At 48.1% G+C, this 23,649-nt stretch overlaps 1 protein-coding gene across 1 annotated transcript in view; it reads left to right on the top strand.

The window, feature by feature from the left end:
* The window catches only part of SGPL1 (sphingosine-1-phosphate lyase 1), a 744,463-nt gene that overhangs the window by 176,878 nt on the left and 543,936 nt on the right, over positions 1–23,649 (top strand). Inside the window, exon 5 of the mRNA XM_069610737.1 lies at positions 4,145–4,224. Coding sequence (XP_069466838.1) covers positions 4,145–4,224 — 80 coding nt within the window. The remainder of the gene's footprint in view (positions 1–4,144; positions 4,225–23,649) is intronic.

Below are 23,649 nucleotides of genomic sequence, written 5' to 3'. Positions count from 1 at the left end.
GAAGACTGTGGCATCAAGGCGGATAACGAGACGGCTCGTGTCTTGGGCACCCTGCATCAGCGGCGGCTGTCCTTTCGGACCTCCAGAGAAAAGTCCCAAGGTTCCTTCAAGGGCTTTGGCGGAAGCTTGTCTTACCGTCAACCATCCAGCTCTTCGGCCCAGGAGGCGTACAAGGCCCATAGCAAGTCAGGAGGTTGTTGCCGTTGTCAGAAAGGACCCCAGGGCGGTGCCTCGGCGGCAAAGTAAGAATGAGCCGGCCGTGACGTCGGGCCCCCGTCCGCGCAGCTCGGCGGGAGGCAAGCTGGCGAACTTAGTCAGCATGTAGAAGTCCATGTCCACCAATCGTTTGGTACTGGATCCTCTGGCCCACGGACACACTCTGGAATTCCAACAAAAGTGTCGTCACATACCACCCATGGCCAGGCAGGAAATCCACGTCCCTCAGCTTCTGCTGGAGGTGCGGACCATGCTGAAGAAGGGCTCGATAGAGCTCGTCTCAAAGATCCTGCGGGGCTCCGGAGTGTACACTCGGTACTTCCTCGTCAAGTAGAAGACAGGCGGTTGGAGGCCCATCCTGGGCCTTCGCCGTCTGAACAAGTACATCAGATCCCAGAAGTTTCGGATCGTCACCCTTCAGCACATGCTACGACAGCTGGAAGAAGGGGATTTCCTGTCGTCGCTGGACTTGGAGGATCCCTACTTTCACATCCCCATTCACAAGGGACACCGCAAGTTTCTGCACTTCGTGGTTCAAGGGCAACACTATCAGTTCAAGGCCCTTCCCTTCAGATTGAAGTCTGCGACAAGGGTTTTCACCAAGTGCCTGGTGCCAGTGGTGGCGCAGCTGCGTCTACAAGGGATCCACATTTACCCATACTGAGAGAAATCGAGGGAGATCGCCATCGCACACACGGTGGAAACCGTCGAGCTGGGGTTCGCTGTGAACTATGCGAAGTCTTGCTTGGTGCCATCGCAAGACACTGTTTCTGGGGTCTCGGCTTGACACGTTGTCATGCCTGGCGTCCCCGTCTGAGGAGAGGATAGCACCCATCATGGGCAAGGTACAACGGCTGTTGATCCTGAAGATCACAAGGGTGAGGTCCATCAAGTCCCTTCTCGGCATGATGTCGTCATGCATATACCGCGTTTGACTGTGCAGGCTGCGGCCGCTGCAAGAGTTCCTGGACACCCGTTGGATCTAGGTATCGGGAAGCTTCGAGGACACGATCTCTCTCGACGAGAATTTCCATCGAGCAATAAGATGGTGGGGTGTCTGGACTTCCAGGCCCCACCTCATCAGGAGACGGTCACGGCAGACGCCTCCCTGGAGGGATGGGGCACGCACTCCAGAAGGCTCCACGCAAGAGGCCTGTGGCTACTGGAGGAGAAGTCGTTGCATATCAACGTACTGGAGCTACGGGCAGTGTTTTGGGCCCTCAAGTCTTTCCTTCCGTCCCTCAAGGGCAAGGTGACATAGGTCTTCACGGACAACACCACCACGATGTTCTACACCCGGAAGCAGGGGGGCACCTGATCCCCAGCACTCTCCAGAGGCGCGCAGGACCTATGGCACTCAGCCATTTCCCAGGGAATGTTCTCCCGTTTCATCTGGCAGGAGTGAATAACATCATCGCCAATTCCCTCAGCAGGGAGCTGCACTCGTGCCACACGTGGGAGCTCCGGCAGGACCAAGTAGATCTTCTGTTCCGACGATGGGGCAATCCCCACATCGATCTGTTTGCGATGGCGATGAACAGCAAGTGATGGAGGTTCGCCTGCAGGTTTCCCCAGCCGGGGAGCATGGGGGATGCATTCTCCTTTCCCTGGGACGGCCTCTTTCTCTATGCGTCTCCTCCCCCTCTCCCTATTGCTGTTGCTTCTGCGACTCATCAATCAACTCAGACGGTCCCGGTGCAGGATGATCCTCATCGCACCCACGTGGCCGAGACAGATATGGTAGCCGGACCTTCTGGACTTGTCAGCGTCCCCTCCAGGCATGCTCCCGACGGTCGCAGATCTTCCATCACACCATAGGGTCGTTGAACTTGCAGGCCTGGCTCATGCAGCGGTAGAGTTTGGAGGATATGAGATCCCGGCAGACTGCCAGGAGGTAGTTGCCAAGGCCAGGGCTTCGTCTACACTGAAATACTACGGACATAAGTGGAAGAGGTTCGCCATCTGGTGCAGTGCACAGATGATTGACCCTCTACGTATTACGGCGCCTCAGGTGCTGCCGGATTTGCTGTCACTGTCCGAAGCAGGACTGGCGCATGCTTCCATCAAGGTTCCTCTGTCGGTTATCTCCCGCTACACCAGAACTCTGGGATGGTCATCGCTGTGGTCACACAGCCTGGTCAAGGAGTTCATCAAAGGACTTTTCCGTTCGTTCCTGCCGGTGAAGGCTCCGGCCCTGGCGTGGGAGCTCAATGTGGTACTGACTAGACTCATGGGTCCACCGTTCGAGCCTATGCATTCGGCGACATTGAAATTCTTATCGTGGAAGACAGCGTTTCTTGTGGCCTTCACTGCCGCATGACGAGTGGGAGAGATCCAGGCCCTCTCTTGTAAACCACTGTACTTAAATTTCAGGAGACAAGGGTAGTGCTACGGGTGCATCCCTCCTTCATACCCAAGGTGCCGTCGGACTTTCATCTCAAAGAGCCCTTGGTGTTACCTGTTTTCTTCCTGTCGCCTTCATCGCCGGCTGAGAGGACTTTGCACTCGCTGGATGTGGCTAGAGCGCTGAAGTTCTACGTGGACCGCAAGAAGAGTTTTCGGAAGACGTTACAGCTGTTTGTGAACTTGGACCCTGTGAACCAAGGGAAGGCCCTCTCCAAGGCTTCCATTTCCAGGTGGCTCTCTGGCTGCATCACCCATAGTCACCGGTTGGCAAACCAACCGCTGCCTAGCCATCCGAGAGCCCACTCGACCTTAGAGATTGCTGCAACTACAGCGTTCCTGTCTGGTGTGCCCCTGCTGGACATCTGCAGGGCTTCTACGTGAAGATCAACGCACACCTTCACGAAGTTCTACTGCGTCGACAGGGATTCCATAGTTGTCCAGAGTCGGCCAAGCAGTGCTGCGCCATCTGTTCACTTGAAGGTGAGCCTGGTGAGGAGGTAAGAGATGCTTAATGTTGAGCCTTGCCACCTCCCGTGGTTGTGCATGTGTGTGCTGCTATGTATTCTTTATTCATGAGCATGTGAATCCATGCCAGACTCATGCTGGAGAACAACAGTTACAGGTAAGTAACTTGTTCCTTTCATGGTATTAGCACTAGGCAAAGTTTGCCCTAGTGTCAACCTTGGTGACATACCAGAAAAACATTGCAGCATGACGAGTGCAATTTTGCATGTAACTAGGGTAAAGTTTTTCCTTGGGCAGAAAAACGTCAGTTTCTGAAATCGGATATACGTATGTATAGTCATTGTGTACCTTTTTGAAACCAATTTTTGTGGGTGGCAAGCGTTTTTGGTTCACCCTTGTGTGTATGAGTCATAAGAAGCGTACATGTCAACTTGGTGTTGCATGTCCACGTGGAGGGAGCATAGCTCAGCGGCAACGTGTTCGCCTTGGAAGCAAGATGGCATGAAGCAACACCGGTTTGATCCCCGGGTCCGCGCTTAGCAACCCCTGGGTATTTGAGCATGTTAAATACGCAACTACGAAAAAATATATAATTATGCAAAAATAAAAATCCTGTAACAGCACCACGATGCCCGCAGGCTGTGCGAGCGCTTTAAAAAAAAAAATCAAAAATCTCAGTTCCTTCTAATTAGTCTCCTTGCATCAGCTGCCTTTACCAATGTAAACGTCACAGAAGAGATCATAAGTTGGTTGCCAATGCCTAAAAGAGAAAAGAACTTAAGGAACGGTATCCCGAGTATGTTGAGACTCCAGTTGTCTTTATGAATAATACCTTGGTCTGCTTTACAATCTACTACCTGAAACTCCTAAAACAATGGTGAATACATACTGATAGTACAATATTATTTCATTTGGTTTAACCCTGGACTGATTGGTTTGCATACTCTTTAGAAAATGCCAATGTCTTTAATGACCGATTTATTTTGTGCCTTTTCATGGGCTCTGTCTACCAGGGTGCACTGTTATGTGATAACTGTTTCATGGTTTTGTTTTTCAGATAATGTAAATTGGAAAAGTGGCAAGGTATCCGGAACTGTATACAGTGGAGAAGAAAAACTTACTCGGCTGTTAGTAGAGGTACATTTCTTCATTCTTCTTATTGCACATGTTGTACTCCATTTTAACTTGTGTTTGTAGCCTGTGCCTTGCCTGTAATCTATGGTTTTATGTCACAATGACAACTTAATGAGTTGCCTGAAATTATCCTTTATTGACCTCTTTAACTTATTGAAGAATTGAATGATTTTCTTTTGTGTAGAGTTCTGTTTCTGTGGTGGTGGTGAGGGTTACTTTTCTCTGCGACACAGATGGCCTAGAAACTGACTCAGTGCCCGGATGCTTACGAGCTGCATGCATTTTTGCACCACAGCAAAGCTATCCTTCACCTTCTCTGTCGCAACTAACTTAACACACTACCCCCTTTTTCAGATCTGCCAGAGAACCTGGAGAGCATGTAAAAAGCAGTGATGAGCAGTAGAAAGCCCTGTACAAAAGGGGGTTTTAAGATATGGCATTGGAACCCCAATATCCCTGCCATATCTTTAGTCTCCCCTTTCCCTGTTTTTTCTATCGTCTCATATCTTTTTATTCCCCCTATTGTTAAACGTTATATACTTACTTTCCATGTGTTTATGGTTGTCTGAGCAGTTCATGAAAAGGAAGATGTCAATTCATCTGTATGTTTCATTAAATTGACTGAACACTACAAACTGTTTGTGATAATAGCAGAAAATGTGTTTAACTGCTTATATATTTCCAGAATGCTTTTCATTTTTGGGTTACAGTACATACCATATTCTGTGATAGGTGCTTTTGCATTCAGATTGTGCATGTTGTATGACAAATATGCTTTTCGTGACTCAAGTGGTCAGCTTAACTTTACTTGGATTTGATCCAACATGTTTTTTGAGCTGGGTAATTTTCAATGAGACGTAGATGACCTTCAGTTGGTTGCTTGGACAGAAAATGTGTTTGAAATGCTTACTAATTACGTATTAACCATAGAAAGAGCCAAGATGCGACTGGGGGCGAGAAATAACCAGAGTAGTAAAAAGGGCGGAGAAGAGAATGAAAGGGGCATGCAATTCAAAAGACGAAAAAGAAAGGAGGGAATGTGGAAGGGAACCGAGAGACCAGCAAGAGTAGAATCGAACACCGTTCCCACCGCCAGAACGAGTCAAGCGAGGTGAATGTGAGAAAGAGGAATGGGTGTAAGTTAGAGCAGCATGGGTAGCAGTATTAAAGTCGCAGAGCCAAGATTGAGTAATGCAAAAGAAATCAAAGTTAAGAGAATAGTAAAGAACCAGAACCAAGTTGTTTTTTTAGAAACAATGGGATGGTCTTCCATGAGGATAGGGGAGACTCCTAGGTAGGTGTACAAGATAAATACCAATGTGAAGGTTGGCGAAAATGACGTTTGAATCTGGAAGGGGAAGTATGGACTGGTATATTCATAGAGCAGAGCAACAGAGGGAAATGTAGTAAAGTAAAATTGCGAGTAATGATCAGTGTAAACAAAACTGTAAAATGTATACGAGAATGTGAAACGTTGCAAGCCAGGAGCGCACAGTGGCAAACTGGAAGGGGCTGATCCCTTAGAAGCTCTGTCCTTTGAAAAGGGTGCCCGGGCGATGGACGCCCTAACGAACCGCCTTAAGAGGATCCATGATGGTGACGCAACTGCCATGGGTGAGGTCCCCCTCCACAAGGTGGAGAACGTCAGCAACAGCTGCTGAGTCATCTGTGTTGGGGAGAATTCTCAGAAATGTGCTAATTCCCTCCACTTTAGAGACCCCCAGCAACTTTGCTGGATTTTGAGGACTGGATCTTTTCAACCTGGAGAGAGTGAAACCCTTTTTCACACTCTCTCATGTATTTTTTTTCTTTCAAAACTTTATTTATACATTTAGAACTTTACAGAAGCAATAGAAAATAATACAATATCTCAAATGCACAAGGTGATACTTATTCACCCATAATTTCCTAAATAAATCTTTAAGAAGTAACAGAGGGGAACTGAATACAGGGAGTAAGGTGACAGAAGGTAAAGGAAAGAAATAAAATACAAAAACAAAGCAAAATAAGAAACCTAGAACACAATCAAATATTTTAAGCATAGAGATCATTAAATGCAACCCACATCCTCTCATATTTATCAAGCTGATCTTTTGCTTTAAAGGATATTTTCTCCCTCTTGGACAAAAGGGACAAACTCTGCAGCCAGTCATCAATGTTGGGAGAGGTATCACTTTTCTAAAATTTCAAAATCTGCTTCTTGGCTAGCAAAAGAGCTCTATATATCCAAAACAGTTTACTTGTAGTTAAACCAATATTTGAAAGCAATAAACCTAACACAGCAACAAGTGGATCTCTGGGTATAGAAAGATCCAGAACCAACTCCATCCTCTGGAAAACACCATCCCATAATAATTGTATTTTACCGCATAACCACAACATGTGGAGTGTAGTGCCCACCTCCCTATTACAGTTCCAACAACAGTCCACATTACTCAATTTACTCATTCTCATCTTCCATGGGGAAGATATAATATACTGTATTTTAATGTGGTTTTGAACACTATTTCTTTTGGTTGTGGAGCCTGACAAACTCCATAGGCGGCATATTTTACATTCACACAGAACCTTCAGTGCAGTGACACAGGGGAGTCTTTCAGGTTTGCCAAGGTTTAAACCTTCTCTGAGATAAACAACGGTTTCCCAGAGCAGTAAAGTGAAATTTACTTTACTTAACTTTCTAGACCCAGCACACACTGTTAGAATAGGGGGCTGGCGGGGTTACTTAGTATCCCCTTTGTCTAGCTTCTCATGTAACATTTTTATGTTACCCTTTCCTCATTGAATGGTTGGTGGCAGTGGTTTACTTTTAACTAACGTGGTGTGCATTTACTGCAAGCTGCGTTTGCATCTGCAGTAAAGCATCCAAGGGTGGCATTTTTGTCAAAATGGCCCCGGTCTTCATTTTTCTCCATTTCTTTGTGGGAAGGTCCTTCTTGAGATTTACTCTGCGCGCCAAACCAGGTTTGGTCTCTTTGTTCGCTTTGCCTTTGGCGGGATTCACGAGTGAAGCCTACCTCTGGCTCCAGGGTGTCTGGGGTGGGCAGGAAGTGAGGCAGGTGCCCGAAACTCCCTGTGCCTAGTCTCTTAGGAGACCCAAATGCACTCTGTAGTGATTGGCAGACGGACTGTCTGGCAAGGACAGCCACCGTGCTGGGTGACTGACAGCTGGGCTGGAATGAATGGGAGAGAACTGAATAAAAGGCAAGGCTTTTGGCTTGGAAGGCAGTCGACCACTGGACGAAGGAACCAAAGAAGAACTTAAAGAGGACGCCTGCTGCAACTCCTGAACCGTTGGTTTGCCTGGTGAAGCCCTGCTGCTGTGCTGAAACTCCAAATTCGAATCGACAGAGAAGCCCCTGCAAGGACGACTTCTCCCCTTGGTTGGTGGGACCAATCAACTCCAAAGTAACCCTCCTGGATATTCTCTCAGAATTGGTTGTATTTCCTCTGAGTTGCTGCTGGAAACCGAAACGCCAGGGAGAGGAACACCAGATTGTGTGCGTTGCTTTTAAGCTGGCCAAGAGGTGCAGGAAGATCCTCCGGGCTCCCAGGAAGCAGGACTGACCGAGCCTGAGCCCTCTCAACAGAGTGCGGGACCCAAGAAGCAAGGAAAGCCCATCACGACAGCCGGGAACCGTGGTGTTGCTATTTGCGGTAGACGCGAGGAGCTGAAAAACCGAACAGCCACTTGTTTGAATATTGTTGGTTGCGAGCGGTGACCTTCCCATTGCAGTGCAGGAGTCCCCAGAAGGCCTCCCTCTTCTCCCCACGACTGAGGCACAGGAACAGTGAGATCTGCAGAGATCCTTAGGGACAGAAGTCATATGCTGCACTTTTTCTTCAATACAAAGGTACTGTAAACGTCTGAGAGAACTTACCTCTTGCTGTAGAGTTGCTTGCATCTTCTACTACTCACAAGTCTAAGCAGTTGGTGGCCCTACATTGATTCTTCTTTTGCTTCAAAAACTTCTGAAACTTTGTGCAAAGACTTTTCTTACTTGCCTGCAAAGAAGTGCTTCAGCTCATGGGATAGAGTTTTGCCCATTGACTTTGGCTTAGCCTGTTCCACTGAATAACTATTATTGGGGGATCTGAAAGTAATTGCCTGCTTAAGAATATTTGTGGTCTTTTGTATGTTCTAATAACTTTTCTTTTGGCTTACTCTTAAATGATTCTAAATGCAACTGAGTTATATTAATGTTCCCAACACCCTAGCTATTGAAGTCACCTAAGGGTGTAGGTTGTGGCTGTGGGCCATCGCAAAAGGGTACTCACTGATTTAGAGATATTAGAGTGTGTGTTTTGTGAAGTATATTTGAGTGTTAATGTTATATTGCTCCCTTCTGAAGAAGGATTACTCTGACTGATAAATTAATTGTTTATTCAAGAAACCACGTGTGTAAGTGTTTATTTGAATACTTGTCACTGTGAATCTGTGTAATAACCCTACAGCTCACATTGATCCCTTTTGAGATAAGCCTGTCTGCTCAACACGCTACCAACCTGTGTAGTACAGACCTATACCAAAGGTTGGGTTTCTATTGCCAGGAGGTCAGGGTTGTTGTAGTGCACCCAAAGGGTACTGCAAACAATCATGCCTAACACTCGGGAGGATGTTGGATCTGCAGCTAGTCAGCTTGTCACATGGAAGGTAGAAACACCTTCTCCCATCCTGCTGTCTCTCCCTTTCTGCCTCCTCCGGTCTTCACACACCCTCTCTCCTTCTCTAACCAGTATTCTCCTCCTCTCATTACTTGTGTTATTACATCCTTTTCCCCACCTCTCACTGCACCCCTCTTCTCACTGTTCATTACACTCCTCTTCCATATCAAAGCCCTACTACATGCTCTCTGCCTATCCATACCACTACCTTCACCCCAGGCTGCTTTCCTCCATCCTCCCCACCCAGTGCTTCAGATCAGATTTGGAAGTGGAAGTTTTTTACACCCTATTTTTAAAGTTGGGAGTAAAATTATTTTTTAAGGAGTCCAGTCCAGTTCCCAATCTGACTATTTTTATAAGCTAGTAAATGTTTTAACTGAACAACTGAAATGTTTTTGTAATATGTATTACTTTGCACCCAGTTATTCATGCACATTTAAAGGATACATTTTTACTTCTTCCAATCAGTCAATTAAAATAGTTTCCTCCTGTGGAACTACGTGGACTACTGGTCCAAACCTATCCATGGAACTGGGAGGGTGAAAGCAGGGTTGGACAATTCTGCATGTCTTTGTCCTATTTTTTGTTGGGAGTATGTGTACTCCCTATTTAAATTTTTGGGAGTAAATTTGACAGATACACCCCTTATCTGTAGGGCTGTCCCCACCACTCCCGCTACTGTTTTTACTCCCTCGACACCCACCCGCCATACACGCTCTCATGTCCATTCTTTTCCCCCTAAACCTTTAGCCCCTTTCCTTCCTTTCCTTTACTTGCTGTCTGTCTGTCTCTTTCTTGCTCTCTGGCATGCCTCTCCTGCACTCTGCTCCAATTCTGCCACCAACTCTTCAGGGCTCTGCTCCTCTGTCCACCCTCGCCCAGTCTCTTGATCATCCTTTACACCTCCTGACCTCTCTCCTTCTTTCACTGTTTAGACTGTGGTCCTGCTCTTTCATTGGCTGCAGCTCTCACATGACTCTAACAACCAATCTGTGCCCTTCTTTACCCTAGCGATGCCGTCGTTACACAGGCGTGCAGCTTTTACATTTTTTTTTTTTTAAACTAAGCCTCTCTCCCTTTACCAGCACAGTTATATTTGCAGTCTCTGATTCTGTGGACTTGTTCTTTCTGTGGCTTTTCTCAGGTGCTGGCGAGTTTTGTTGCCAATTCGGTTTGGGGAGGTTTTGTCAATATCCTGTCACCCTGCACTCTACTTACTCCCAGTTGATCTTATGTCAAACCCACCCTGTGCTTTCCATGTGGGGTTGGCAGGTTATGCTTTGGATGTGTTATTTCTGTTTAGCAAGGACATTTCCAGTCTATTGCCTGGCTGTTCTTGATTTTGTTCCTGTGGCTACGGTCTGGGTTTTCTTAGTTGCTCCCAGGTGCACTGTGAGACAGTTCAACAACAGGAAAGCAAACAGTGGCCAGAAAATGTACTCTGAGTCATTGCGTGATAAGAGTGGTTCTATGGATGACATTTGTGAAGTCCAATGTATGCATGTTGGACTGGTCTGGGTCTGGTGAGCCTCAGGCCCACGTTTGAGGCATCCCTGCCTTCCCTCTCCTTGACCCTGTCACAGGGGATATCGGAGACATTCTTGTTGAAGTTTTCCTCTTTACGTTTTCCACTTATGGGTCAGACCTATACATTCACTAATAAACCTCTGCGGAAATGCTCTTCTGATTTGGTTTCTTTTTTGCTGGGAAACTGGAAGCTTCATGACCGGCTGATCAGTGAAAAAGTGACTTGTGTGGCAGCCTGTTGTGCTTGGTTTGCTGATGCATTAGCCTGTATTCTGTACTGACTCATTGTTTATCCCAACCATGGTCTGGAAAACAAAAATGGTTCCACTGGTGCAATGCAACATAACATTACAATAGTTCCTACCAAAACACTCCAAATAGTTATTTAATATACTCCAACAATAAAATAAGTCTGCATAACAGTATTTAGACTTTTGCCGCCACTATGTAAGTAGGAAACATTGGCAGCTGGCCTTTTTTTTTTAAAATATAAGAAAGCAGACCTTTGTAACTGGTAGATCGTTTGTGCAATGCAGATGTTAACAAAAAAGTAGTTGGGCTAAAACATTGCTCCTGCTTTCTTCTATGACACTGCTGTGCCACTACCTTTTTAGGCAGCTGCTGCCCCTCCTGTATTCTACTTTCCCAGCAGGGACCAGGGTTGCTGGACTTTATCATCAGTTGACACTAAAGAGCCATCAAAGTAGTGCAAGTACACATCCATAACATTCAGCCAGCTCCTCAGTTCAAATAATATTCTGTGATGCTTGTGTGTCGCTTTAGCTATAATTCTATACTTTCGTACAATAGTGAAAGATATGGTGAATCTAAATCAAACACAGAAATGCAATAGGAAAAGACAAGTTTGTAATAGTCCATAATGAAAAAGAAACATAAAATGCTTCCTTTAACTTTTAAGATTAGTTCACAAGCTTACATTACACCTCACCATTGAGTAGATGGTGTAGGATAGTTACTACCAAGGGGATTTCTTTGGACAACTATTGATGGATGCTGCAAACAGATGAGCTATTGCAGGAATGATATAAGCAGCACATAAGAGCTAGTCATGTCAGGCAGATGAACATAAAGCTGCAAAGATGTGACAACTGTTAGAAACAGTGCTCTGGTAAGGCTGCTAGTGGTCTTGGTTGGAGGTTCCCCAGTAAACAAATTACAGTTACCCTCCAAATCCCAAAACCGGTACCACTTCCGATGCAGCATACCCCGCCAATAAAACCAAGATGGCAGAACCTGTGCCATGGCCATGGCCACAGCAACACTTGATTTAGCAGCACAGTGCAGACTCTGCAACCTGTTGTCCGGGACTGTAACATTGTAATACACACTTTTGAACGAGTCACTATGAAGGCAAATCCTGGTTTGACTTCCTGCAAGAGCATCCCCTAATGGTAGACACCAGTATAGAACTGATATTTAGCAGCGGTAGGTGGAGCAGACTGTGCCACATTTATCTGATTGCTCCAACCTGTCTCCCACACAGTGAAGGACCACCAAGGGGGGGCGGGCGGGGGCTAGAATTTGCAATATGTGGTCAAGCCTTTCTTTAATTATAAATTTCGAAGAGGTCAAGACCCCATAAGTTTAGCCATCATTATAAGGAAGAAAGACAATAGTCAATATTGGCATCCAAACATTTTCACATGTTTAATAACTTGAAAAGGTGTTATGATCTTCACATCATACAAAAAGACACCCTCTCCCCGACCCCCCCCAAATGTTAAACTAGGTAGGTGTTGAACCAAGCTCTCTCATACACACCAACATTTAGAGAACCGAGACTCTGGGCTGTGTTTCTCAGAGGAAAGAAAACCATTGAGGAACCGTATAAGACCCATGGAATACTCAAATGTTCACAAGCATCTGTTGCAGTCATCAAAATCTATTCTGGGACTCTACTGTGACAAATTATGTAGATTGTAAACAACTGTTTTCTTACTTCATTTAAACTGAAGGACTAGGTAATTGTTAGATATTCATTATAAAATGATTGTGGTAAATCCTGACGGGGAACATTTTTAACTGCTTAATTAGGTAGGGATAGAAGTGAAATCTATATTTTATTCAGTTAAAAAAATGCTAAATGTACTTTTATTTCTCCAGCATGGGGTCTGGCATGATATGATCTATGATATGGCATTTATAGCACGCCTATACACAAGTGTTTCAAGGTGCGACGAGGCAAGGCAGGGGAACAGAGGGAGGACAGACAACGATCCTACTGGGCCAGGTGTCATTCAGATAGTGCGTGGGGAGTGGGCATGGATAGTGCAGTACATGGGAAAAGATAATAAGTAACAGCCAGCATGTGGCAAGTGCAGGTTAAGTGTAGACATTAGGTGTCACAGCCTGGTAGGGGGACTGTAGGGATACAAACAGTCCCCAAGTGCGGGGTGGCCAGGCGGGCAGTGCAGGTGTTTTGACGTTGGCGGGGGAGGGGCCTGGGCCTGAGATCAGAGGGTGTCCAGGTAGCCAGTGCAGTTCTGGTTACAGCCAGGTCGTCGGCAAAGGAGAGGACGAGAAAAAGCAGAAGCAAAGAGAAAGGTTTTGAGGTGCTTCTGGAACCGCAGATGGTTCGCCTCAAGTTTAAGGGAAGCAGGGAGGCTGTTCCAGAGGGAGGTACCTGCCGAGGAAAGAGATCTACCCCCAACTCGCTGCTTGGAGAAGTGACTGACCCTGAGGGAGTTGGAGGCGGATGAGCGAAGGGCTCGAGAAGGAAGATATTTAGGAAGAGATAGCTGAAGGTATTGAGGCCTCAGGCCCCAGAAGGCCTTGTTGACGATGCAAAGTGCTTTGAACATAATCCTCGCAGCCACTGAAAGCCAGTGCAGAGATTTCATTCTTGGAGAGATGCAATCCCTGGGCTTGAGGCCAAGGCTAAGTCTCGCAGTCCTGTTTTGGATGAGTTGCAGAGGGCGGAGAGTAGAAGCAGGCAGATTTAGAAAGAGGCTGTTGCAGTAGTCCAGCTTGGAGAGAACCAGAGCTCTGGAGACGGTGAGCTTCTGGGGGAAGGAGCGGAAAGGAAGAATGTCTCCTGAGGAGGTGCAGTAGTGTGACTTCTTAGAGACACTAGAGACATCGGAGATATGAGGAGAGGAGTGTGTGGAGTCGAAGATGACCGCAAGGTTTTTAGCCTTGCCGGTGGGAGCAGGAAGAGGGCCAAGAGAGGACAGCCAGAAAGCTGCAGGAAAGGAGGTTGCGGGTGTGCCGATGAGGAGATTCTCAGTCTTACTGCCATTAAGGCAGTGGTCATTGGCGGCACACCAATCCTGGATAGCAGACAGTCAGAGATAAGGGAAGGAGAGGAGGAGGCCGAGCGTAGCCTGAAAATGAGCTGGGGGTCATCCGCATAGCACTGAAAGTTGGGGCAGAGAGCGGCGATGCAGTGGGCAAGGAGTGCCAGGTATTGGTGTAACAGCCAGGGAGAGAGGTTAGACCCTTGGGAGACACCACAGATAGCGAAGAAGATAGCAGAGAGGAAGGATCCAAGTTGGACCTTGGAGGGTCGGTAAGAGAGGAAAGAAGACAGCCAGGGCCTGACCGGTGATACCTAGGTTATCACAGAGACACTTTAGCAGGATGGAATGGTTGACCGTGTCAAAGGCAGAGGAGAGATCAAACAAGATGAGGACACAGGGGGTGTTAGAGTCAAGGTTTGAGAGCAGGTCTTCACGGATGTTCAGGAGAGCAGATTCCATGCTTCTGGCTGCTCTGAAGCCAGACTGATGGTCTTGAAGACAACCAATAGATTCAGTGTGGAGATTAAGCTGAGAGATGGCCAGTTTCTCCAGGAGCTTGCCCAGGAAGGGAGTGATGGAGATTGGGCGATAGTTGGCCGGGCAGGAGGGATCGGCAGAGGGTTTCTTAAGAAGAGGGTGCACAAGGAACTGCTTTAGGGGGGATGGGAAGACTCCAGTGGCGAAGGAGTGGTTGCAGAAGTCAGCCAGGGCAGGAGCCACGGTGTCAATGTGGTCCTTGATGGTTTTTGGAGGAACGGGGTGAACCTGTTTTGACGAGACTTTCATAGATTGGACTTGTCTAGAAACCTCATCTGCAGAGAACAGGGGAAAGGCAGAGGAGGGAGGAGGGGTGGCTGCAAAGGGACCAGAGGAAGAGCAGGGAGATGAGTAGGGTGAGGACAGGATTTCCTGAGTTTTAGAGATGAAGTGAGAAGCCAGTGTCATGCAGACGGCCTGGTAAGGGACAGGAGAGGTAGAGACTGCGGCAGGATTGGCCAGTTCCTTGCAGATTTTAGAGTTCAGCCGAGTTGTTAGAGGCCGCAGAGACGTGGGCTTGGATATGGGCTCTCTTCTTGGTTAGGACAGAGAGCCGGTATTGCCTTTGGAGCAGGCGGTGGGCCAGTTTGTCAGAGGATGTACATGAATCGCCCCATTTCTTCTCGGCCACCCTGCACTTGCGTTTTAGGGTGATGAGGTCTGAGTCATACCAGGAGTTGCACTTGCCTTTGGGCTTCAGGCGGATTCTCATGATGGGGGCAAGGATATCAAGAGTATCAGATATAGCAGAGTGGAGCGTGGAGAGGGCTGTGTCAGGGTGAGAGTCAATCAAAGGGGAGGGGGGGGTGAGAAGGTGGCGGCGAAAGCCTCAACTGACACACGCTTCATGGATCAGTTGAGGCTTCCCATGCTTCGCATGCTCATGAAAATTCCCCGTCGTCAGGCTGGGGATTCTCAGTAAAAGAAAAGTTTCATTTTCACTTAAAAACTATAATTCAATATGATTGCATCCTCGCACATATTCCTCATCTTTGATATTCAATATCCAGCTTCCGCTGCTTTGGAAATTTATTTCAGCAGAGGGCGCTGTGCTTGGTTGCAGTCGATTCAATGTCCCTCGAGGGCCTCCGTCTTGAGGATGTCATCGAAGGCATAACTAGAATGCACAACGCCTGTTGCCTTAAGTTCTGGTTTTTCGAGTAAGCTTACGCTTCAATATTTCCTTACAAAATATACTAAAATGTTTTAATCTTCGACAGCGACTACCCCGAAGTGGGTTTTAAGTGTGAAGTCTGCACTGCCAAGCTGTCACTGACTAATCGCATTGAGTATGCTTGTGGTGTCTTGGTGTGGAGCACAAGACCTCAGCCTGTACAAAATGTCAATCGATGACTGGAAAAGCTCGAAGGAGTGAAAGGCGAAATTAGTGGTAGGTAGAGTGCCTAAGAAATCCCCATCGACTACCCGGTCAAAAAAAACACCGTCTGACAATGACAGGTGACTCTCGCTGAAGAAAGAAGGCAAAAACTTCCAGGTCAAGGAGTGGCTCCCATCACTGAAGTTGAAGAGACACCATAAATTGCCTACTTCGTCCTCAGCCGACTCCTGTCCCTCAAAGGCCTCCACTCCTGCCGAATGGGAAGCATTCAGGCAAGAAATGCTTAAAATATTCAAGAGCCAAAAACCCTCAACAAGCCATGCCCCTACTGTGCCTTCTAAAGCCAGTAAGGAAAGGGCTCAAGCCAAATCCCACGCGTCTTCTAGCCCGGGACGAAGGCCAGATCCACACCGAGAGTCTTCAAGGCCTTGACACAATGAGAAATCGAGGCATCCTGCAAATCCTAAGTCGACACCAATGGCGCCATGAAAGCCTTCGGTGGCATCTAAGTCGAAAACATCTTCTTCTAAGACATTGATGACTCCTCTGGCATCGGGTTCAACATTTTACAAAACCTTCAACGCCATACCTGAAAAAAGATTTCACTCATTTACCAAGAAAGGATTTCTTTTAAATCTCTCACCTCTGTTTATGATGACAATGAGCCATCTGATCATGAAGCGCCCTTTGGTTTGCAGTATGGCACACCACATGTCCCGGATAGCTTAATTTCAGAGGAGTCCAGACTGAAAGATCTCTGAGAATTTGCAGACCGCCAGTGGCGTGGACACTTCACCGGAATTAGAATTTGGAAAGCCTGAGTCAGATGAACATGTAGATGCCTCATACAGGCAGTTGATGACCAGGGTAGTGGATTACCTGGGATGGAGCTGACCTACCTTCCCTTCGGACAAGATGACCTTGCAGACCTCCTTGATAAAGGCCCTCAAAAGGATCCCATTTTACCTGTCCACGTTGCTCTTCAGAAGAGAAGGCGCCAATTGGGAAGCACCAGGGTCAAGTCGGCAGTGAATAAGACTTAACAAGAAATTAGTCTATCAAGTAGCGACCCCAGCTACTTATCCAAGCACCCTACCCGAGAAAGTCTGGTGGTGCAGGCGGCAACCGCGACCTCAAAACAGGCAGCCTATCCAACCATCCCATGGGATCGGGATGACAAAAGGGTAGATGCTTGGTGAAGAAAGGTATTGTCCGCTGGGAGCATGGCTCTTAAGCCAACTCCACGTGTGCCCTTGGCAACGTTTTAATACTCTACGGTACTGCATTTCTATGATGGCTGAGCATATTTCCGAAGGGGAGGAAAGAGACTGTTTCTTAGCCACTGTTAAGGATGGCAACGAAATCTTTGGGTGCTGCTATTAGGCAGCCTCAGCCTTTTCACCCCAGCAGACCGTCTTGGAGGGATAGATCCTTTTGCTACTTTCCTCAGTTGGAAGAGCGAGAGGAATGGCTGGTCAAAGGGGCGCGCTCAAGCAGGGGCATCTTTAACAGCCACTGCTTAAACTGCCTCAGAACCTCTGAGGCCTCGAGTCATGGCACCCCAGTGGGAGGCAGACTGTCTCAGAATCTGAAAGAATGGCGAGACATTACTTCGAATGCTTGGGCATTAGAAACCATAGCCATGGTTACTGCCTTCCCTTCATTCAGAGACCTCCGAACCATCCACCGTGGAGCCTTTCTTTGACGGTTCCAGATCCGTTCATTGTGTAGGAAATGTTGACCCTGCTAGAGAAAGGTGCTATAGAGCCGGTACATGTAGCGGAGAGGATCAAAGGATGGTAATCTCCTGATTTTCTGATCCCCCAAGAATGTCGACAAGATCTTCAGGAAGGACAAGTTCAAGATGGTCGCACTTTCTCAGATCCTTCAGGCCCTCCAACTCTAGGATTGGATGGTTTAATTGGACCTTCAGGGTGCTTATTTTTATGTTCTAATCCATCTCAAGCACAAAGTACCTGAGGTTTGCCGTTGGCGGTTCTAATTATCAGAGTTCTGCCATTCAGGCTGACCCCTGCCATGAGGGTTTTCACCAAACTGATGACGGTGGTGCCAGCGAGTCTCGGGGAAAGGCGGCAATTCACATCTACGCCTACCTGGGCGATTGGCTAATAATGGTGCGTTCTCCCGAACAAGTCCTTGATCATCTCAACGTCACCTGCCACTCTGTTCACAGACTGGGCTTCTCCCTCAATTACAAGAAGTCCCACATGACACCATCCCAAAAGCTCCAGTTCATGAGAGCTGTACTGGATACATCCTTGGGAAAGAGCTTGCGGCCTGAGGTGAGGTCTCAAGACATTCTGCAAATGGTCTCCAAGTTTCAGAATACCCAGCATCTCCCGGCCTTCGACTTTTTGAGGTTGCTCAGCCTCATGGCATCCTGCATTTTTCTAGTGCCAGAGGCTCTCCTGAGAATGAGATCCTTTCAATGGGATCTCAGGACACAATGGTTTCAGTTCTCGGGCAACATGTCACAGCTACTTCAGGTTCCAATCGGGGTCGCACAGGAGCTTCTGTGGTGGCCCTGTGAGGACAATATTCTGAAGGGCAACCTTTTTAGCAACCTTGGATGGCGATGACAGTAGTGACGGACGCCTTACTCACGGGGTGGGGAGCCCACACCAATGATCTGACAATCAGCGGTGGTTGGTCTCCATTGGAACCCAACCTACACATCAATCTTTTGGAGCTGATGGAAATCAGACTTACGCTGAAGGCCTTTCTGACCACTGTATGGGGAAAGAAAGCCCTAATAATGACGGACAGCACAGTGGCCATGTAACAAGAGAGGTGGCGTAGGGTTACTACCACTGTGCAAAGAGGCAATGCAGCTCCGGTACTGGCCAATTCAAGAATGAATCTCCCTATCAGCAGTTCACCTAGCTGGAGTGGTCAACACAGAGGTGGATGGTCTGAGCAGGCAGAGCAGAGTCTCTTACGAGTGGGAACTAGCTCAGGAAGTCCTTCAAGAGATCTTCACCCTTTGGGGAACCCCTCAAGTGGACCTCTTCACGACTAATGTCATCCGGAAGTTCGAACTGTACCGCTCCACGGAATTTACTGCAAGAGGAGCTCTAGGTGATGCGTTCATGGTGGATTGGGAGTTTCCACTCCTGTACACATTTCCTCCAGTCCCAGTCATTCCTCACGAGATCAGGAGGTTGAGAAAGTTTATCTGCCCTCCAATGCGTCTTCCACAAAGAGAGGACCTCATGTCTTGAGAGGAGGGTCGGGTTCTGCATCCAGAGGTCGAGACTCTCAGCCTTCATGTATGGTTTCTGAGAGGCCGAGATACAAGGATTTGGGATATCCCGGATGACATAATGCAGATTTTGCTTTCGGCCAGAAGGCCAGCAAGGAAGTCTTCGTACCGCTGCAACAAATTCTGCAGCTTTTGCAGGGACAAGAATGTGGACCCTTTGCTTTGCAAAACACAGGCAGTGTTATCCTTTCTACTGTACCTACCCAATCTGGGGCTACAGGGTGGGACCATTGAAGGTTATTTGGCGGCGCGATCCATCTTCAACACTCTGAGAAAACTACATATTTTAAGATACCTTTGGTGATACAACTTCAGGAGGGGCTCACTAATGTGTTCCCTCCATCTCCCTTTCAGGTTCCCGTTTGGGACCTCAGTTTGGTGCGAACATTTCTCATGTGTCCACCATTTGAACCTCCCCATTTATGTCCCTTCAGGTTACTAACTTTCAGGACCATCTTGTTGGTAGCACTAACTTTTGCCCTGTAGAGTGAGTTGCAGGCACTATCCCCAAAACCTTCAATTAGTGTTTCACAAGGACACGGTCGTCCTGTGGGTTAAGCCTTCATTTTTACCTAAGGACTTTAATTTAGGACAAACGATTGTGTTACCCACTTTCTACCCCCCAGCCCCCACCTCATCCTGGCAAGGAGGAGGAGGTTGCACAGGGTTGATCCACATAGTACTCCAAGCTTTTACTTTTCAAGGTTATCAAAACGTTGTCTGGATGACCAACTATTTATAGGTTATAAAGGTCATAGACTGGGTCAGGCTGTGACAAAGCAAACCTTATCCAGATGGATTATTCTAGCGAGTTCAGAATGCTATAGGCTGGCAGGTAAGGACCCTCCAGAAGGCTGGAGGGCCTATTCCACTTGGGGCATGGCTACCTTCTCTGCTTTGCAAAGAGGCGTTCCTATTAAAAACATTTGTGAGGCAGCTACGTAGTCCACAGTACACACTTAAGCATTACTACCTTCATTTGACCCCTAAGCTAGGATGAAAGCATTGCAAAAGCTGTCCTCCATTCGGTTCATGGAAACTATTAATAACAATTTCTCCCTCCACCAAAACTAACACTGCTTTTGAAGTCTATCAAAGATGAGGAATATGTGGGAGGACACAATCCATAAAAAAAAGTTACTTAACACTGGTAATGCTCTTTCGACTGGATGTTCCCCCCCATGTATTCCTCATCGCCCTCCCAGCCTACCCATCAGTAGAATTTCCCATGCTATTTCACTCGTTCAAAGCCTAGTACGGTCAAACCCGTGTTGATGCGGGTAGTTTTACTTGAGAATGAAATAAACAACTGAAGCTATTGAATCTGTGGGTTGTCTTCATGACCATCAGTCTGGCTTCAGAGCTGCCAGAAGCATGGAAACTGCTCTCCTGAACATCCGTGAAGACCTGCTCTCTAACCTTTGCCCCAACACCCCATGTGTCCTCATCTTGCTTGATCTCTCTACTGCCTTCGATACTGTCAACCATTCCTTCCTGCTCAACCATATCCACGATAACCTGGGTATCACTGGTCAGGCTCTGGCATGGCTGACCTCTTTACTCTCTGACCGACCCTCCCAGGTCCAACTTCGGTCCTTCCTCTCTATCTTTTTCTCCACCTGTGGTGTCCCCCAGGGATCTAACCTTTCTCCCTGGCTGTTAAACTAGTACTTGGCACTTCTAGCCCACCGCATCGCTGCGCTCTGCCCCAATTTTCAGTGCTATGCGGATGATACCCAGCTCATTTTCAGGCTACCCTCGGCCTCCTCCTCTCCTTCCCCTCATCTGTCTGTCGGTTATGCAGGAGTTGTGTGCCGCCAATGACCTCTGCCTTAATGCCAGTAAGACTGAGATTTTACTCATGAGCAAACCCACTCCTTCCTTCCCTGTAGCTCTCTGGCCAGCCTCTCTTGGCCCTCTTCCTGTTCCCACCTGCAAGGCGAAAAACCTTGGGGTCATCTTCGACGCCACACTTTCTCTCCTCACATCTCTGGCATCTCCAAGAAGTCGCACTGCCAGCTATACCTCCTCAGAAGTATTCTCCCTTTCCTCTCCTTCCCCCAGAAGCTCACCGTCTCCATAGCCCTGGTTCTCTCTAGACTGGACTATTGTAACAGCCTCCATCTAAATCTGCCTGCCTCTACTCTCCGCCCTCTGCAACTTATCCAGAACACGACTGCAAGACTTGTCCTTGGCCTCAAGCCCAGGGATTGTGTCTCTCCAGAACTGAAATCACTGCACTGGCTCCCAGTGGCTGCGAGGATTAAGTTCAAAACCCTCTGCATTGTCCACAAGGCATTCTGGGGCCTGGGGCCGCAGTATCTTCAAATATCTCTTCCCAAATATCTTCGTTCTCAAGCTCTTCGCTCATCTGCCTCAACTCCCTTGGGGTAAGTTGCTTCTCCAAGCAACGAGTTGGTGGTAGATCTCGCTCATCGGCATGGTCCTCCCTCTGGAACAGCCTTCCTGCCTCCCTGAAACTTGAAGACCATCTCCTGTTCCGGAAGCACCTCAAAACCTTCCTCTTTGCGTCTGCCTTCTCTCCCCCTCTCCCCTGCTAAACTCCTGATATAAATAGCACCGGTTACCTGGCCACCCTTTCTGATCTCGGGCCCAGGCACCGCAATGTGCACAACTGCACTGCCTCCCTGGCAACCCCCACATCTGGGGACTGTTCTGTATCCCTACAGTCCCCCTACCAGCACTTATGTCTTCTCCTACCTGCACTTGCCACCCCTGGCCTTTCTATTATCCTATTTATTCTACTATCCCATGCATTGCACTTCCCCTCTCCCTTCCCCCTCGCACTTTTCCCTTTCCCCCCTTCCCATGCACTTTCGCGATCTGAATGACACCTGGCCTAGTAAGATCGTGGTTTGTCTTCCCTCTGTTCCCCCTCACTTTCCTTGTCGCGCCTAGAAACACTTGTTTATAGGTGCGTTATAAATGCCATATCAATGGGCGCTGCACATGCTATTCATGCCTTTCGATGACAACCTCGAGACGGAGCCCCTCGAGGGACATCGAGTCGACACACCCTCTTTTAACAAAAATAAATTGCTGAAGCTGGATATTGAATATCAGATGAGGAATATGTAGGAGGAACATTCAGTCGAAAGAACGTTACCAGGGGTAACTTATTCTCCTTTAAACCAATCACTCTCCTCTGGGTCATACTGCCCCCATCCAATGACAGTCCTCTCCCTAAGCCCCTCCTCTGGCAGCCATCTTTAGATTTTTACTGCACGCTTCTGTGTTGAGTCCTTGAGTTTGCTCTCAGAGCTAGTTGTATGTTTTTTCATGTTTTTAGAGGATTAAGTTATAGTTTTGTTTTAAGGAAGCCTGTGTGCTCCTTTTCTTCTTCTGCCGACAGCTGGGACCTGTTGTCAGCGAAGTTCCATGCCCCTCAAGGGCAAAAATCGTCGAAGATTCTGCAAGGCTTTTGGGCCTACTTCACGCCCTCGGACCATGATGGAAGAGATGGAGGGGAGGTCCCTCTTCAGGCCCTGCACCAAAAGTGGGCTACAGAACGTGTTTGTTGAGGACAAGCATGTGCAATGCCTCTCTGCCTGTACCAGGACCACCAGGAGTTGGAGTGTGAGATTTGTCTTTCTATCTCCAAGAAGAAAACGAAGTACAGGCGTAGTAGGCTGGCGGCATGGCTTAACATCAAGGCCTCTAACTCGTGCTCCGAGCAAGGTCATGCCTCACCCAGCACCGGCCAGTCCGAGGAGTGGTCTTCTAAGTCCTTTAAGGGTGGTGCTTCCGTGGGGGCCCAAGATTAGGCCAAGAGCCGCAAGTCCAAGTCCACCGGGTTCAACCTTACCTTCCGCCTCCATTGTCGGATGACAACCGAACTCCTCTTCGAAGAGTAAGTCATCTTATTCCTACGTCCCGCCCCCTTTCCTCCATACTTGTGGGACATTCCGTCCTTCAGGACGGGGCCGGAGCACTTTTGTCAAAGTGGGGGGTATGCGGGGTAGTGCACACGGCCGTAACCCCGCCCTCCTGATCTCTGCCCCGCACATTGCCCTTCTGTCCTTTTCTCCGCGCGGTCGGGGCTGGTTGCACTTGCATCACCGGGGCATTTTTCTTGCTCCCATTGTCCTTCTCTCGTGCTCCTGTTCTGCGGTCACTTTGTCCTCAGTCTATGCCACAGCGCCTGGGATTTGTGTCCTGTTCTTCATGCGAAAGTCTCTTCGCTAGTGCGGATCCCCATTCTCTCTGCATGGAGTGTCTCGGGCCGGACCACGTTCCGCTGGGATTTGTGCTTCTACTGCGATGCCCTTTCCGTCCGGGCACTCCAGCGCCGTCTTCTTCGGTGGGTGGACGTCTTTCCGTGTGTTCCTCATCGTCCGCTTTTCATCGATGAAAAGAGACGCCAGGTAAGTGCCTTACTTTTTAGGGTGCCCGAGCTGGGGATTCCTTCCCGGGGTCCTCTCGGTCCGGGAGGGGCTTGAGCAGCTCTACCACCATGGTTTCACCTGAGGTGCCTTGCAGGCCTAATGGGAATACCAGAGTTTTCTCAGAGGGTCCCATGTCGGACCTGCGAAGACCGGACCACATTCCGAGGTTCACCTGTCAGGTGCTAAACTTAAGCCCAGTGCATCTGTGGCTTTGGACACCAGGATTCGATCCAAGGTCTCCGTTTCTGGAGCTGTCTATACCAAGCCACGTCTTGAGGCCTCTCACGTGGGAGCTACACAACGGCACGAAACCAGAGGTTCCTCTTTTTGAGGCGAAGGTCTGTACCGACAAAACCGAGAGACCTGCTCCTAAGGTCTTGGCTGTAAGGGCGATTCCTCAGCATTCCTGCG

Source organism: Ambystoma mexicanum, chromosome 8 (genome assembly GCF_040938575.1).
Source record: "Ambystoma mexicanum isolate Mex_15411 chromosome 8, UKY_AmexF1_1, whole genome shotgun sequence".
Taxonomy (NCBI): Eukaryota; Metazoa; Chordata; class Amphibia; order Caudata; family Ambystomatidae; genus Ambystoma; species Ambystoma mexicanum.
Note: the sequence above shows the minus strand (reverse complement) of the source record. Positions and strands in the feature narration are given on the sequence as shown.